This window comes from Hydra viridissima, unplaced genomic scaffold, assembly GCF_058129835.1.
Source record: "Hydra viridissima isolate aposymbiotic clone 2 unplaced genomic scaffold, HvirCarnegie_v1 scaffold_2, whole genome shotgun sequence".
Classification (NCBI taxonomy): Eukaryota; Metazoa; Cnidaria; class Hydrozoa; order Anthoathecata; family Hydridae; genus Hydra; species Hydra viridissima.
In genome coordinates, this window is record NW_028324301.1 from 23,717,058 (window position 1) to 23,734,305 (window position 17,248).

A 17,248-nucleotide genomic window follows, 5' to 3' on the forward strand; every position below is an offset into this window, starting at 1 on the left:
TTTAATTTTCTAATTATGATATACATCATGTAAACATGATGTACAAATGAGTATTGTATATCATATATTTATTTATTTTCATTTTGCAGATTATATATTTATTTTTATATATTATATTTAAATATATTTATTATTTTATTTTTTATTTATTGTATTTTATCTATTTGTTATACTTTATGTTACTTTTTATTTATCAATATTTTCGAGTATTTACTCAAATGTATACAAGCAGTTTAATTGATATTGTGTAAGCCAAATTTGAAATTTTTAAAATTTTAAATTAAAAATTTCAAATTTGAAGTATTCGAGAATATATATGCAATGCAAGGTGAAATTTATTTGTTGAAGAATTGTTTTTACTCTTGAAGTTATCGGTGTTAAAAACCTAGGGGATCAAAAAAGGATGCTGCCATCTTTAAAATATTTCTTTTAGTAGTTTTTAGCGTTCTTGCATTGTTAACAAAATCTTTAAATTCAAAAACAAATTCATTTTTTAATATCGAATCAGTTCTCCTTAAATTGAGCCTCCATTTTCCGAAATACATTTTGATTAAAACAAGTTTTTTACCTTGAAAGCAGATTGGTCTTTATAACTTGAACATTCAAAATAAAAGAAAAAAGTTGCAAGTATTTAAGAGTAAAATTTTGCGAATTTAATATTTTATATTTAATTTAATAATATTTGTTGTAAAATGTTACGATATCACAGCCTTTTTATCAAATTGAAGTAAGTTAAAATACTTTTTAAGAGAACAAAAAACTTTTTAAACACAGAACTTTAAAAAAAAGCACTTTTAAAATGGACACACATTTTGTTTTCTGTTTTAACACTTCAATGAGTAATATTAGATTTGTAATAATTCAAGAATTCAAGAAGATTCAAGAAGAAGAAAGAATAACTAAGAAGTGTAATTATCAATATGAACTTAAATCTTTAAAAAAAACATGAAAACAACAGAGGACTCTGACTGATTTTGTTCTAGAGCTACTTTTTATATCTTCTGATTTCTGTTTGCCACTTATCCTCTAAAGACAATACAACTTACCTTTCAAACAGCCTCTTACATGAACACGCATGCAGCATTCTTTTTCCCAATCTCTAGGAGTTACTCTGATATATTTTGCTAGCATCAATCTTGAAAACCAGTTTAAAGAATAAGGAAATATACGACCAATGCTTCCTTTATAAACCTAAAGTTTAAACAACAATCTAAAGGAACAAATAATACAAATAATTAATGTTTTTGAAAAGTTTTTAAAAGAATTTCTCTTACAAATTTGCAAAAAGTAAATGCTCTTGAGAAAGAAAAAATCCCTTATATAATGGATCAAATAAGTGAGGCTAGAGTAAGAAATGATAAAAGAATTTAAAAGACCTGTCTGAAAAATTTTATAAAATTGCTGAAATGTATGTTTAAATTATAGATATTATTATAGATATTATAAATTATAGAACAAATAAGTGAAGCTAGAGTAAGAAATGATAAAAATGTTTAAAAGAGTTGTCTAAGTAGTTTTATAAAATTATTGAAATGAATGCTCGAATAAAAGAAATTTTAAGAATAAGAAAAACGTATGGTGAAGATATTTCAGGCTTGGTTAGGAATGGTGCATATATGCTTGCAAACCTACATATGCTATTATTAATTTTAAAACTTGTTTATATACAGTCTAAACATTATTTTACAACATTATTATAATAATTTATAATATTATTACAATAATTCTTTATAAAATGTTTTGCAAATATAATTCTAAAAACCTCCTTTGTAGGATACATTTTATTTTTTAGAATACCAAAGGACAGCTCAAAACTTTTAACCCATGCATCTTTGTTGGAATCTCCTTGCACATTGATACCTGATACTAGATAAACTTGCCGCAACTCAATCATTATAAATGGCTTTTTATCTTCAAAAGTAGCACACCAGGTGAATGGGCTATCAATATAGGCATTCATTACTGTAAAATATACTTTTGATGACATATTAACATTATCCAAAGGTAGCAAATCAGCACATACTAAAATGAATATAAATGAATAACCATTGTAAAAGAACGTTAAACACTGTATATCATTATCTATAAAATGATTCTTTTTCAAAACTAAAAAAAAAAACATTCTTTTAAATCCATTAGTTAAAAAAATAGCTTTTAAATGAAGCTACTGATAACAACAATTTGTCTTAACAATTCAACAATTTTAAAGCCAATGGTTAGGAGAAAAATTTTAAAATAAAGCTGCTGATAACAAAAATAAGTCTTAACAATTCTTGGATCACCAAGTTCTAAAACTGAATAAACTTAAAATGGTTAAAATTCATGTAAATATAGAATATTTTTTTAGATTTTTTCTTTGATAGTTGATTTTGTAATTAAGTGTAATAAGATTTGAGATTCCTTTACTTTGATGGTTGATTTTATAGTTAAGTGTAATAACCATTGTAAAAGAGTGCTAAATACTGTATATTATTATTTAAAAGAAACTTGTTTTTCAAAACTAAATTAACATTTATTCTTCAAACCCAATAGTTAAAAGAATCACTTTAAAATGAAGCTGCTGATAACAATAATCAGTCTTAACAAAACCTTGAACATCTAAAACTAAAAACTCTTAATATGGTTAAAATGCAAATAAAAAATATAATTGCTTTTAATTTATATGAATTTTAAAGCACTTTTTGTGTGTGTGAAATACCATGAAATCAAGTGAAAGTTCTTACTTGAATGCTTTCCATAAACTTCGAGTGTCATATAATTTTTATCTTTAGATACTTCCTTGCTTTGAATCTTGATAACACTTCCAACTTGAGTAGTATTCAAAAAAGACAACGCAGGCGAGACACCACTTTTTATATTGCCAGGATATTCCTGAAATTAAAACTCTGAGCTGTAATTAAAAAAAGATTTTTACAAACAATAAGAAAAATGAGGTATGATAAAACTTTTCATTAATTTTGTAAGTCTTTTAGTGTTACAAACTTTTTAAATGTAGATTTTAATATCTATTTGCCAGTGATTACACTAGCAATGATTTTTATATAGAAATGGTGAAATTATTGTCATAAACTATTTCAGCAGGAACACAGAATAACAATTTACTTCCATGCACAAAAAATTTAACAAAACTTTTCATTTGATGCTCAGTTACTCTTACAAAAAAAAACAGCTCACAAAGCATTAAACATGCTAAACATTTACAAAAAAGAACCAGTTAAAATTAATAAACATCACGAAGATAAGTTTTTATCGCTAATGCTACTTTTTAGTTTTCATATTACTTGGAAAATAAAATGAGGAGAAATATGAAAGTAATTGTTAGCTGCTTCTTAGCTAAAGTTAGTCACAGTATTAAGTTACATAAATACTAACTAATTTTTTAGCAATAACATAAATCTTTACTAAGTCTTAGAAAGTTTATATTTCATGAATGATATCCATGCATTTTTAAACTATTTAAAAATTTAAACTTAAATGTGCTCTCCTGAACAATTTTATGTTTAGCAGTTTTGGTTTAATGGGGGAAGGGGGGGCAGTATGTTCTAAACTCTTAGAAGTTTTCTACAAGAAGATTTTAATGCAGAAATTTCAAATGCGCACAAAATCATTATAACCTGATGAACTTTTATGATAAATTGTTTTACGGAATTTTTTTTTAAAAAAAAATAAAATTTAAACATTTATTTGTAAGCATGTTTATGATATCTTGCCATCAAAAACAAATAAGTGTCAAAACAACTATAGATCAACAAATACAGCTCTATACATTATGTACAGTCAATAGCTAAGCAAATAAAGTATTATCCACTTGGGTAAAACCTTTGTTTCACCGTCACAAAGTTTCATGCCTGTTTCATGCCTATTTTAATAACAACCTTTAATATTACAATATTACTATTTTATTTTAGAATCCAATTTATTGCTACAGCTTTCAAATAACTATTTTCAAATTGCTTGTTGAGGTGATATACCTTTGATATACACTTTGTAAGAGATTTTTAACGAAAGGTCTGTTTTAACACAAGTATGCCAGATACAGAATGCTGTCACTAAAAAGATTCTTCCATTTCAAGAAACATGTCTTGGATGAGAGAAAATTGGTCTCAGAGTGCTGTTGAAAAAAAACATTATGTAACTCCTCCTTCTTAGTTATTTCACCTAATATCTTGAATTCTTGTTTACAAAGGGAAACCAGTTTATTTCTTGCTCTGTAAAATAAAATCAAGTTATATAGAGCCTAGTTACAGTTATGTGTTGAAAAAATTTTCACTTGTAAACAGATGTTATTATTCTCCACAAGTTCAGAATCTCATAGGTCTAAACGGAAAGTCTAAGGAACTGTGTGAACTTCTATAAATTTGTTCCTTAATAATTCTTTTCTTATGTAAATGATATTGCATTCAAATTTACACATCTTTTTGAATATACAAATATTTACACTTTGTAAATGCCACATTTAAGATTAAATATGTATTTAGAAGCTTATCAATACACTTTTTAGTACATATAAAATTTTAATTTTAGTATATAGTATAATAATATCTATTTGTTAAAAATATAGGCAAAAAGTAACATTCTGCAAGGTAAAAATTAATATTCTGTAAAAAATTGATGTTTTTTTACTTAGAAAATCATTAGCTAATTGAGCCTTAATGGGTTGAAACTTAACACAGATGAAAGTAAGATATTCCTTAAAATATACACTCACTTTTTAGAATAATGAAAATTAACTCAATAAGCAAAGTCAAAGTTCCATTCAGTAACATTTTCAAATTTACCACATAGATAGGTATTAGAGTAAAAAAGAAAATGAAAAAGATAATTTTAAAATATAATGAAAATCAAATCATTTATTTAAAACAAATGTCACTTCATATTTACAAAACCGGCATTTGAAATGAATTTTAAATAGTCATAAAATCAATAACTTGAGAAATAGGGTTAACTCAAGAAAATAACAGTGCTAAAATATTAGCGCTTAGAAAACTTTGTTTTATAATATCAAAAATAATCAAGATACAAACCAATGATAATCTGCAATATTTAACAAAAATTTCACAGGCTAAATTTTTTGTTAATCTAATTAGTGACCATATACTTACATCAATCAATTCTTGATTATTGGTATTGTTTCCAAGATGCACCCAATAACTTTTCACAAAATATTTTCCTAGTAGATAATTACTTGATCCTTTTATTGCAACAGCATCAACCATCATTACATTTTTCAGATCAACTGTCACATTCAAATTTCCTGAGGAATATAGCCCCTCTGACTTTGTATTCATGCGTGCAGATGAAGCAGCCATACCATTACTTACAATAATTTGAGAATCAGCAATAATTTCACTTTCCATTCCCATTTCTTCTAAAGTATCTATACACAATAAAATATGTAACAAAAATTAGAGTTTAAAGAAAAAAAATAAGATAGTAAGAAGTCTTACAATTTAAACATCCGAACAACTCAATACGTAAACACATATGTTTATTGGTGCCGAGACCATTAGCAAAAACTCTTATACGCAGTGCAGCAATAGGATAGGAAAACCACACATATGCAACATCAGTGTTTTTGCTAACTCCATCAAATTTCTTAAAAACAAAACAACATATATAGTTTATTTAATCAAACAAATGAATTTAAAACAAATTACCAATTGATAATTTTTATTTGTATATATCCATGAAAGAGCATATAACTAAAAATATTGAAGTATTGATCCATTTTGTCAAGGACAAATGTTCTTTAAATTTAACATGTCATGTAGGCAATAGTTATTAAAAAGTATTTTAGGTGCTTATTCCACCTGATCAAGCTCCACTATTATCAAATAAAGCTTGTTATATATTTTTTAAAAACTCTTTGGTATAGCCTATTTACATTCGGAGAAAGAACTAAGCCTCAACAAACTTCTAGATTCTGATGCAAAAACTCAAGATTTAGACTTTTTAAATGGCCAGAGGAAAGAGTTATATATTATATAAGAGATACAAGGTTTGAAAACAGGATTATGAAGACAATGCAAAAAAGAAAATGAATGTATGATGAACTGGATTCAAGATGAAATAATCAATACAATGAAGAAGTACAGAAAAATAAAGGTGATAAGGATTATCAAGAAAGAAGAAATAAACCAAGAAAATCTGAAATTGTAGTACTTGAGTTTTCTAAGAACTTCATGGATAACCCTAAAGTTACAGCTATGCCAGACAGAACTGGGACATCAAGCAGAAAAGTAGTAAATTTGACCACTACAATCTTAAAGACAAGCAAATTAAATGATGATAAAACTAATCTCAATAACTTTGATAATACTGCCTGCAATACAGGTCTAAACAAGGGAGCATCAATAAGATTGATGATTTTAATGGAAAAGCCACTCTTCTTTCTAGCCTGTAGGCACCATGTATCTGAGCTCATAGTCAAGGATGCTTGGTATCAGTTGTTTGAAACAAACCTTAGCCCAGAACATAAATTTTTGGCAAGGATTCTTTGGAAAGCTTTACCACTGATGCAACTGCAGAAATCACAATACTTGATGTGAAGATTGGTAGAGAAAACTGCTAATGAAAAAAGATAAGAGAAATGAGATGAAAATAATGACAAGACTAGATTTTGTGCTTTTGGAATATATAGTCTAAAGGCTTTGGCATTTTTCAGACACTTGAAACTGGATGAGGAGACTATAGATATAAAAAGGGATTGCAGATTCCTCTACATTATTTATATCTGTCACTTCCTCTTTGCTTCCATTGGCAGTAATGCAGCCGTTAATGATTTGAACTTGTTTAAAAGCTGCTAAATTATAGGGGTGCAGACCCTCTATTTGTTGAAGCTGCAATGACTGTACTGAGAAGACAAGCTTGTTTTTAACACCAGAGATGATTGTGTTCTACCTATTTACTGTCAAGCTTAGAAATGATGAAAAATCTAGAATAGGCAACTGTCTTTTGTCTCACAATTTAAATATATCTGAATTCTATGAATTTTAAAAGCCTGATTTGCCAATTGTTTCAGAAGAAACTGAACTGCTTGACCTGATTTCTCCTCATTCATTCAAGTTCTTCACGATTCTTGACATGAACTACAAATGGGTTAAAGTTTATCCTGAACTTTGGGACTTTGGTGAGAGAGCTTTAGGGCTAAAAGGGATTTTTTTTTAAGACTGTCAATATCACAAATGATGCTGCAGAGAGAGCCATAAAGATTCCACAGGACTATTGTATAATTCTGACAAGGTATGACAAAGTGAGATCTGAGATCCTTTAGGGTATATAGAGAAATAGAAAACTGTATCAAAAAGAATACACTAAGTTTTAGATTTTTTCAAACCATTATGTGATCAATTGAATAGTTCTGATTAAGAAACATTTTTTTAACCACATTTCTTTTGTAAATAAAGTGTGTTACAGTAAAATTTGTTATTCTTTTAAAAGTTTAATACTGTTCTTTTTTACGTTAATTGATTCCCACTAAATTATATAAAATATCTATGTCAATGAAAGAACATTGTTGAAAAATGCAAAAAAAATCACAAAATATATAAACTTTATAAATTATCTAAAATCCATATTTGTAATTTATAAACTGATTTTCTATTTTTAAAGGTCTAGACAGTAGTAGGTGTACCACAAGATTTCAACCAATTTGAGGGAAGTTTTAGAAACTTTTAATTGAACTAACTTTTGGATTTTTATCATCTTATTACATGTAGGTACCAATGGTTTATAACTTATCTATAAGTCGAGGTGTAACTACTCTCAATACTTAATCACTTTGAGTTTAAAATCAGTAATATAGGAACATTTTTAGGAGACATTTTCAAAAGGTAAAAGAAATGAATTTAAAGAAGTTTCTTATTTTATGTAAATTTCAGTCACGCAATGCATTTCACTGCATTTTTTTTTTAAAGAGAAAAAATTTTTTAATGTATTTGTTTGTAACAAAAAATTATTTGTTTGTTACTTTCCAATTTAAACTTTAAATTTATTTTTTTTTATTACACTTTAAAAAAAAAGTTAAATTTAAGAAAATAAACTGCAACATTATTTATGGCAAATTAACATAATCAAATGTATTGTAGTTTTAAGTTGACACAGTGTCTCAGATGGTTCAGTGTATAAGCTGAGATCACTTTTTTGTCCACTTAAAATTGCTTAAAGTATGAACTAATAAACCAATATTTGTGTAGAACATAACTTTATATGTACAGTGGTAGACCAATATACAAAATATGGATTTTTTATGTAACTCTGTAACACTGATCACTAGGAGTTTCAAGTTCAACACATCTGATTATTTCTTCCATAAAACTAATTTATGTTTTAAAGGTTTTACCTTAAAAAGTTTGCTTTTGCAGCTATCAGTATAAAATGACCAATTTAAAAATTTCCCTTTTTTAACATGTTTTTTGTCCATAATAAACAACATGTTGTGAATTCAATTCAGTTTTATTTAAAACATGCAACTACTCTAACAGAGTATATAAAAAGATTTAGAAACAAATACTTTTTGTGATTATACTACATAAGCTCTTAAATATAAACCCCCATCATACTCTTTTAATATTGCCTCAGATAATGATGTTCAAAGTCCAATCATGCTTTGATGAATACATTCACCTTTCTTTTGAATAGGCTCCCTTTGTTATCTTTAAGTTGATCCAATTGAGCAGATAACATTTTTCATAGACAATGTTTTCTTTATTTAGCCTGCATAAATACCAGCTTTTAGAATTATATCTAAAAAAAACCTATTTTTACTTTTTTTTCAAATAACTTAGGAAAAAGGTTCTTTTAAATATTTAAAATTTTTGACATTTTGATGATGAGATTTAACAAATTTCTTCATAAGAATTAACTTTATATGAAATAGAGTTATCAATACATGCTTAGAAACTACAATTGGTTTCCATTTAGCACAATGTTTTCCTATCTTGAATTTGATCTGCTGAGGGAAAAAGTGTTGCTGGCATTTTTGCTACCTTTGCTTATGCAACCATAAGCAAAAGTAGCAAAAATAATTAGTATAATCACCTTGCATTTTCTTTAAAAAGTTAACCATTTTACCATCGCCTATCACTGACCAGTTGTAAAATCACACTTTTTTTCATGTTTTTCTATATAATTTATACAGTTTAATAAACCTTCAACTATTTTTAACACTTGCTATTAAATTAATACCAATAAAAGGAAATACAAAAATTTGGACAAAAGTTTGAGGACACAGAAGTTATTTATGCTTGAAAAAAATGGATTTCTTCTGTAGTCTTCTTGGTAAAACTATGTTCAACATAATAATAATACAACTAATAAAAATAGAATTGTTACTGTAGACACAATTTTAAAAAAACCTGAGAAAGTAATATATTTGTAAAACACTATTACAATATAAAAGTTAGAAAATATGTATTAACAGGAGTTGCCTAATATATTCTCTTTATGTTAACTTTGTAATTAAGTTAAAAGATTTTAAAAGTAAATGATGTTAGGAAACCCATTAACATTTATTGACAAACTAATCTTAAGTGGACAGCACAAATATGTATGAATAAGCATTTAAAGAGAAGGGTTTGAGTGTAGTAAGAAAAGAATGGAAAAAGACTACTATGGTTTTTTCAAATGCATTTAAAAAATATTCAAAAAAAAAAATTAAAAAATAAAAATAACCTGGTCATTCCTAAAAGTAACAAAGTCACCATTTTCTTTCAGAGAATATTTTAAAGTGAATTTGGTGATGTAGTTTTTTTCAAAAACACCACCTTGGAGGGCAATTCCAGTAACAATTGTCACATAATCAAACTGAACCTAAAAATTAAAAAATTAGAGTTTTTTTTTATAAGACTCCATTTTTTTGCATTAAAACTCTTTTGACCAGTAACCATAATTTTTGCAAAAAAATGTTTCGAAAAAGGCAAAAGATTAATCAAAAAAAAAGAAGAACATTTTGTAATGACTAAAATAATTTATGGAAGCTTTAGACTGAAGAAAATTTTTTAAAAGGAATCTGTGCTGCACTACAATATGTGAATATAATGATTTCTCCAAGATTAAAATTGCTCCATTTACTAGAAACTAGCAACTTTGCGTGTAAGATTTGTGAGATTGCAAAGGTATTACTACCCTAAAATGTCCAAAACCCATTTCAGGGCTTTTTTGCACCTCAGGGTCTATAAAAATATGCAAGAGATGTTGAAGGAATTTAAACCAGGATTACCACACCCCTTCAAATTCAAATGATAGACAAACTTGATAAAGGCAGGAAAGTATAAAATACTGCATAAAGTTATGCATTTAAGCCATTTTCTTTTCCACTAACATTTTCCTTTGATGAACAGTTTCTTAACAGTAGAAGCTGGAAAGATCAAAATTTGTTTTAACTCATTTTGAAATTGATTGAGGAAGAAAACTCTTTAGAAGGGTATTATCAGGTTCAATATGTTCATTTTGATCTATTAGCTTAATGTACAAATATCGCAGGATTGGTTGCACTTATCATATAACCAAATAACATGATACCCCTGTTCACAAATTAACAACATTTTACCAATTTACTGCTGTAAAAGAAGTTATTGCTACAATTGAAAAGTCTAATACAATTATCTAAATACAGCTATTCACAAAAGTTTAAACGATTGCAGAATTTTTATCAAGTATGTTTGGTTATTGTTTAATAAAAAAAAACTGTAAAATGATTTCGAATTAATTTTTTTTATTTTTTAAAGAAAAAGTAATTAGCTTTAAAACGAATATGAACATATTATAAAAACTTTAATATTTAGTTAGAAAAAAACAATTACAAAAAATCATATAGGAAAAATAAGAAGCACAAAAGTTTAAACGAATTGCAACATTCGAACAAAAAATGAAAAAATAAAAGCAAAATTAATATTTAAAGTGTCCTCCTTTGTTTTTATAGCAAAGATAAACTCGCTTATGCATTGATTCAACTAATTTCATGCACATCATGCGAGGTACCTTCAGCCAGTACTCATTCAAAAGTTGTTTCAAATGCTGAGTTGATTGAATTTCATGGTATGTCAGTTGATTGTCGATCCAAGACCAAACATTTTCGATTGGGTTGAGATCTGGTTATCTAGGGCACCAGGGCATCACGTTGAACTTTTTTTCAAAAAATATTCTTTGGTTGAGTGAGCTGTGTGAGCTGAAGCCCCATCTTGTTGAAAGATGAATTGCTTGCTTCTGCCCTACAACACATTGGAAGCGTGTTTAGTTCCATTAATTAGCCAGTGTCTGATTAATGGAACTAAACACGTTTCCAATGTGTTCTTGTAGTTGTATTGATTAATTTGGCCTTCGTACAGCTCACAGAAGCCTATACCTTTGTGAGAAAAACATCCCCAGATGCTAACCGAACCTCCACTGCCTTGTCGACGATGTTGCAAAAACCTGTCTGAATATTTCTCAGTTGCAAATCTTTAGACAGATTCTTCCCTTGCGGTTTACAACTTGAAAATTAGCTTCATCAATCCAAATAACTTTTGCCCACTGTTCTACAGACCAGTCCAGCCTTTCTTTGGACCACACTCGTTGTTTACGTTTATCCATGATTGAAGGAATGGGTTTTCTAGCAGCTGTTTACAGTCCAATTCCTTTGTCCAACAACGTTAGTCTCACGAGCTCTCTGCTAACTTTTGGATTATTTTTTGACTCATTGAAGATTTGTGCTAGCTTTTTGTAGCTGAGTTTTCTCTTCTCATTCTGAATATACCTCTTTTGTCACGGTTGCTGAGTTTGGATGGTCTCCCAGTACGCGGCATGTCGGAGACGTCCTTGGTAAGTTCCCAGGTTTTGACAGTTTTTCGAACGCATTATTCAGAAGCGTGAAGTATTTGCCTATTTGAACGTGTGATTTTTTGTCCTCGCCTTGATCTCACTAGAAACTGATTTTCGACCCATTTGCACGCAATTGAAATTAATTTGAAATTCACAATATTTCAAGTTGATTTTTAATGAATTAAAAGCTGCCTGATGATGTTGTGATGAATTTTTTGATTGAAAAACTACTCATTTTAACTTTAAAAGTAAAAAAAATTTTCGCACTGGATTTATCAATTAATTAGCAAATAATTGATCCTAAATAAAATCATTTAAACTTTTGTGACATCTCTTAATTTGTATCACCTACCTTTTAATGAAATTTTTGAGTAAACAGTGATGAGTCAAAACCTACTTTTTTTTATTCTATTAACAAATAACCTATATACAAAATTGGAAAAAAAATTATTTTGAAACCTTTTTCCGTTAGATTTTTATTCAAGAAAAACCGAAGATTAGATCTTAAAATTCTGTAATCGTTTAAACTTTCGTGAATAGCTGTATTCAGCAAATCAATTAGCAATGCTGCAAGTTTTTCGCGAGTTTCTGTCAGGTCATTCATCCATTGATCAGCATATTTAGTATCTTTTGTTCCATACTATCAATCACTTTAAACAACTTTGTTTTATTTTTAAAAGATAACATTGACACAGAAAACTCTTTAAAGTTATCTTTTGACAATAAAACAGTTGGTTCTTTTTGAGATATAAAGAATCAAAAGCAAACAGAGAAAGACAACATTTTAAAATCATCATCCTTTTCATTCTCTGGATTTTGCCATTTTAGACTTCAACTGAAGAATATGCAACATATTTTAGGAATATTCAAAGAGAAAGTAGTAGCTGCTCTTAAAATACAGTAAATTTTGCTTGGTTAATGTTTTTGCAAAGGAACAGGATGTTAGATTGAGAGAACCCAACTGACACATGCAAGCTATGAAATTGAAAAATCTGCAAATACTATTGGTATGGATTCAAGGCATGAATCCATGTTTAAATGTACTGTAGCTGGAATTACCAGAAAAAACCACATCATACATCCAAGTTAAAGCGATTGGATTCTATCTAATTAAAAAACCACAGATGGCAGTGTAATCTATTTGGTGAGATTTTTTAGGAATCTTTATTCTGTAATTTAGCCGATAAAAGTAATTTAACAACAAAGTCAACACAAAAATGCAAAATTTACCTTTAGAAAATTGTTCATCAATATATTTTTAAAAGATAAAAATAAGAAAAATATAACTTTAATAACAATCTTCAACAAAAGGTGAAGGAGCATTTATGGCTAAGTAATTATTAATAAAAAATGCTATATATAAAAAACTAAAAATGATTATAATAATAATAAAAATTTTCAAAACATTTCTTTTCTTTATTTACCAAATGGGAACTTTAAAATAGCATTAAGTATAGTGTTGTGACCAAAACTAAAAATTGTAACTAACTTAACTAAAAAAACCTTAACTAAACTTAGTCGACTAACTTTACAGTCTAACTAAATTTAGTAGACTAACATTTCAGTCAAACTAAACTTAGTCGACTAACTTTTTAGTCTAACTAAATTTAGTCGATTAAATTTTTAATTTGCGAAAAATATATTGTTACTTTTACCGAAAAAATACTTTTTTAAAATTTTGTTATTATTATAATGTAAGATATTATAATGTAATGGCTTTATGTAAGAGGTTTCTCTATAATGAAGTTTATTATGTTATAAAGTTCATTATGTTATAAAGTTGTTATTTCTGTTAAAGTTTTGGTAATCTTTCTGTTAAAGCTTTATATAAAATTTATATAAAAAATAGTTTATGATAATAGTGCTACAATAAATTGACAAAATAGAACTTAATATTATCTAACAGCCTCTGCAAACAAAGTCAGGAGATCAACCCTATTTATGATTTGTTTTAGTAGTCCTTGCATTTAACTAAAAATATTCTAAAAGTGAATATTGATAGAGGCAGATTTTCAAAATTGTGTTTAAATATACTTGATTGTGATGAGGAAATAAAAGTCAAAGATAAAAGTTTCAGTTACATGGTGGGTAAAGAAATCTACAAGGATGTTAGAGTAAATAAAGTAGATGATTGGCTTGAATCTTACTAAAAACTTAATTGTTAGGTGTGAGTAGTGATCAATACTATCTGTCTTTGATATGAAGTAAGCAAATATCTTTTTATATAATTTATACTTTTTTTTTTACATATATTTACAAACATTTCAGAGCAAAAAATGTTTCTTCATATCCTAACCCCTGGCAACTAAAGTGGAGAAGAAACAAAGTTTCAATCTTTAGATTCATCGTTATACTCTGGCAATAAACTTATCTTTTGGTGATGATTATAAATTTGCTTGAGAAATTTGGTAAAAGAAATCTAAACTATTAGCTTTATCTAATGATAACAATATCACCCATCTACCATTAGATTTACCAGACACCACCCAGATTCTTGAAATTTTAGCAACCAATTCTAGAAGATGAATGCAGAGAAGAAAAGGTTGTATTTTTTTTTATTACATGTATATTGGAAAAAACTCCAGCTTAAATATTTTATTCTAAATCATAAAATGGCAATCATTTAGTCAAATATTTCAAATGGAATTTTTAACCATGACATTAATGGAATGTTTTCTAATTCTAGGTTCAATGACTAGATGTTCTAAGATTTACAAAAATTCAACCCAACAACTTATCCTTGACTTTTCCCACTAGGTTAAGGCCTTTCATGCAACATTAGCTAGTAAATAAGAAATTATACCTGATACCATTCTAAATATTGATTTTTGGTTTGATCTGTGCACCAACCATTTGCTGAGCTAAGTCTGCCATCATTTGTACTGTACTCATCATTAAATTGAGATGAAGCACTAAGTTGATCAGCTCTTATGAAACCATTTCTCATCCCAAGTGGTGTGCGATTTGTGCAATCTAAAATTATACTTAAAATTCAATTCAAGAACATTCAAATAACAAACAACAATTAAATTTGCTCAATAGCAAATATTCACAAATTTTATACAACTTCTGTTATATTTCAGAAAAAAAATTTAACAGCTATGGTGTTTACGATTAGTGCTATAAATATTGTTTGCATATGATATAAAATATACAAAGTATTTGTGAAATGATTAAAATGATTTTCTGCTAGCATAACAAAATGAAACAAATGGGTTTAAAATGGGAGCAGTAAAAAGGGTTTAAAATGGGAGAAATACTTTTATGGGATTAGTTTTAGTTTGTGCTTTAAAAAAGATACTAGTAAAACCTTTGTTTATTTTATTCAAAGTATTATAATTTTTTTTGAAATAAATAAGAATGTTCATTTTTTATTTTAAAAAAAAAAAAATTATTTTAATTATTTACCACAATATTAATACAAGAAATAGAAATTTATAACAAAACAAATTAGGAGCAATATCAGAAAACAGCTAGATCAGCATTAGTCAGTAAAATCTCCTTGTATAAAAAGTAGGCATCACTTTTGCCTACTTCTCAAAACATTAAAAATTTGGGAGAAGCCTTTTTCCTAATGGCTTCCAGTGTTTATTTCAGGTTTCATATGAAAATATCACAGATCTTGAACAGCTGAAACCTTATATTCAAGTTCATTAGGGCATTAATATGCTTTTATGCTCACCTACTCACTCTTTAACCATGTAAGTGCTAAATTGCTTTTATTACAAAAAATGACTGAACTTTACTTTTTTTGTGTAAAAAGCAGCTATGCTTATAATACCTTAATCTGTTGATCTTTGGGAGTTAGCTGTAGTTTTCTTTTAGATAAATAAAATGGTGCATCTTTAAATTGGTTTGATCATTATCCAAGCCTCCCATTCTCCAAAAGAAACTCTCTACATATATTCTTACAATTCTCTCTATATACTCTACATATTCTACAGTTTATTGACCCTTTCAAATTCAATACACTATAAGACTGTATCGATTTATGTTCTATTATTTCCAGTATCCATATAAGCATAATATTTCCCATAATAAAATAAGAACTTTTCCTTACAAAACATTTAGGTTAGGGTGAGCTGGAGCTGGACTGAGCTGATTTGACTCTAAAACAGCTGTAAACACTCTATAAAGTTAAAAAGTGGTCCCCTAATCAATAAAAACAATTACTAAAAAGCAAATTTTTGAAATTAACTCAGATTCAAACCTATACACTCCAATCTTTAAAAAGAATTTTCACAGTTTTACACTTAGAGCTTAGTGCTGGCACAATATTCTGCTAGCTAATGTTAGGGGGATGGGGGATGCTCACATTAAAAAATGCTCATATTGCGAAATAAAAAGTAAACATTTTAAACTCTGTATATATAAAGATAAGAAAGCAAGACATTTTTACCAAATAAAGACTTACTATCAAATGCTGACACTACTACACTGAGAAAGAGGATACTTGTCAAACTACTTTGTTTCAATATAAACATTGTTTCACATCTAAAACATATATATATATATATATATATATATATATATATATATATATATATATATATATATATATATATATATATATATATATATATATATATATATATATATATATATATGTGTGTGTGTGTGTGTGTGTGTGTGTGTGTGTGTGTTTGTATGTATGTATGTATGCATGCATGCATGTATGTATGTATGTATTTATGTATGTATGTATGTATGTATGTATGTATGTATGTATGTATGTATGTATGTATGTATGTATGTATGTATGTATGTATGTATGTATGTATGTATGTGTATGTATGTATGTGTGTATGTATGTATGTATGTGTATGTATGTATGTGTGTATGTAAGTATGTATGTGTATGTATGTATGTATGTATGTATGTATGTATGTATGTATGTATGTATGTATGTATGTATGTATGTATGTATGTATGTATGTATGTATGTATGTATGTATGTATGTATGTATGTATGTATGTATGTGTGTATGTATGTATGTATGTATGCATATATGTATGTATGTACAAATAAGGCAATATGTTGTTTAAACTACAAAATACAATATTTAGTTTTAAACATTTTAATATAAAATAAATCAATCCTAATTATGCTTTTAGAACATTGTTGCAAATTTATCAAGATAGGGTTCGGAACTTTAGTTTAACAAAAGCATGTATGATCTATTTTATCTTTTCTTTACAGTGATATGTTTTGATCTGTTCACAGTGAGTCACAAAGGTGAAATTTTTACCCTTAATTATGCAACCGCCAAATATAAACATATGATACATCAATACTAGCATTTTTAGGTCAGAAAATTTAAATTTGTTATCAGAAATAAATTTTACAAGTACCCAAGATGTGTATAATGTGTATATACATCTCGGTGTCATTTGCATGTGCAAATAATAATTTAAATAAAAAATTTGGATTTCTTGATCCCAAATATCA

At 27.4% G+C, this 17,248-nt stretch overlaps 1 protein-coding gene across 1 annotated transcript in view; it reads right to left on the reverse strand.

Annotated features, from left to right (window-relative positions):
• The window catches only part of LOC145187672 (uncharacterized), an 83,257-nt gene that overhangs the window by 64,546 nt on the left and 1,463 nt on the right, over positions 1-17,248 (reverse strand). Inside the window, exons 2-9 of the mRNA XM_090078137.1 lie at positions 16,214-16,293; positions 14,603-14,772; positions 9,673-9,810; positions 5,448-5,595; positions 5,103-5,377; positions 2,724-2,871; positions 1,763-2,022; positions 1,047-1,191 (exon numbers count right to left, since the gene is read on the reverse strand). Coding sequence (XP_089934263.1) covers positions 1,047-1,191; positions 1,763-2,022; positions 2,724-2,871; positions 5,103-5,377; positions 5,448-5,595; positions 9,673-9,810; positions 14,603-14,772; positions 16,214-16,283 — 1,354 coding nt within the window. The 5' untranslated portion in view covers positions 16,284-16,293. The remainder of the gene's footprint in view (positions 1-1,046; positions 1,192-1,762; positions 2,023-2,723; positions 2,872-5,102; positions 5,378-5,447; positions 5,596-9,672; positions 9,811-14,602; positions 14,773-16,213; positions 16,294-17,248) is intronic.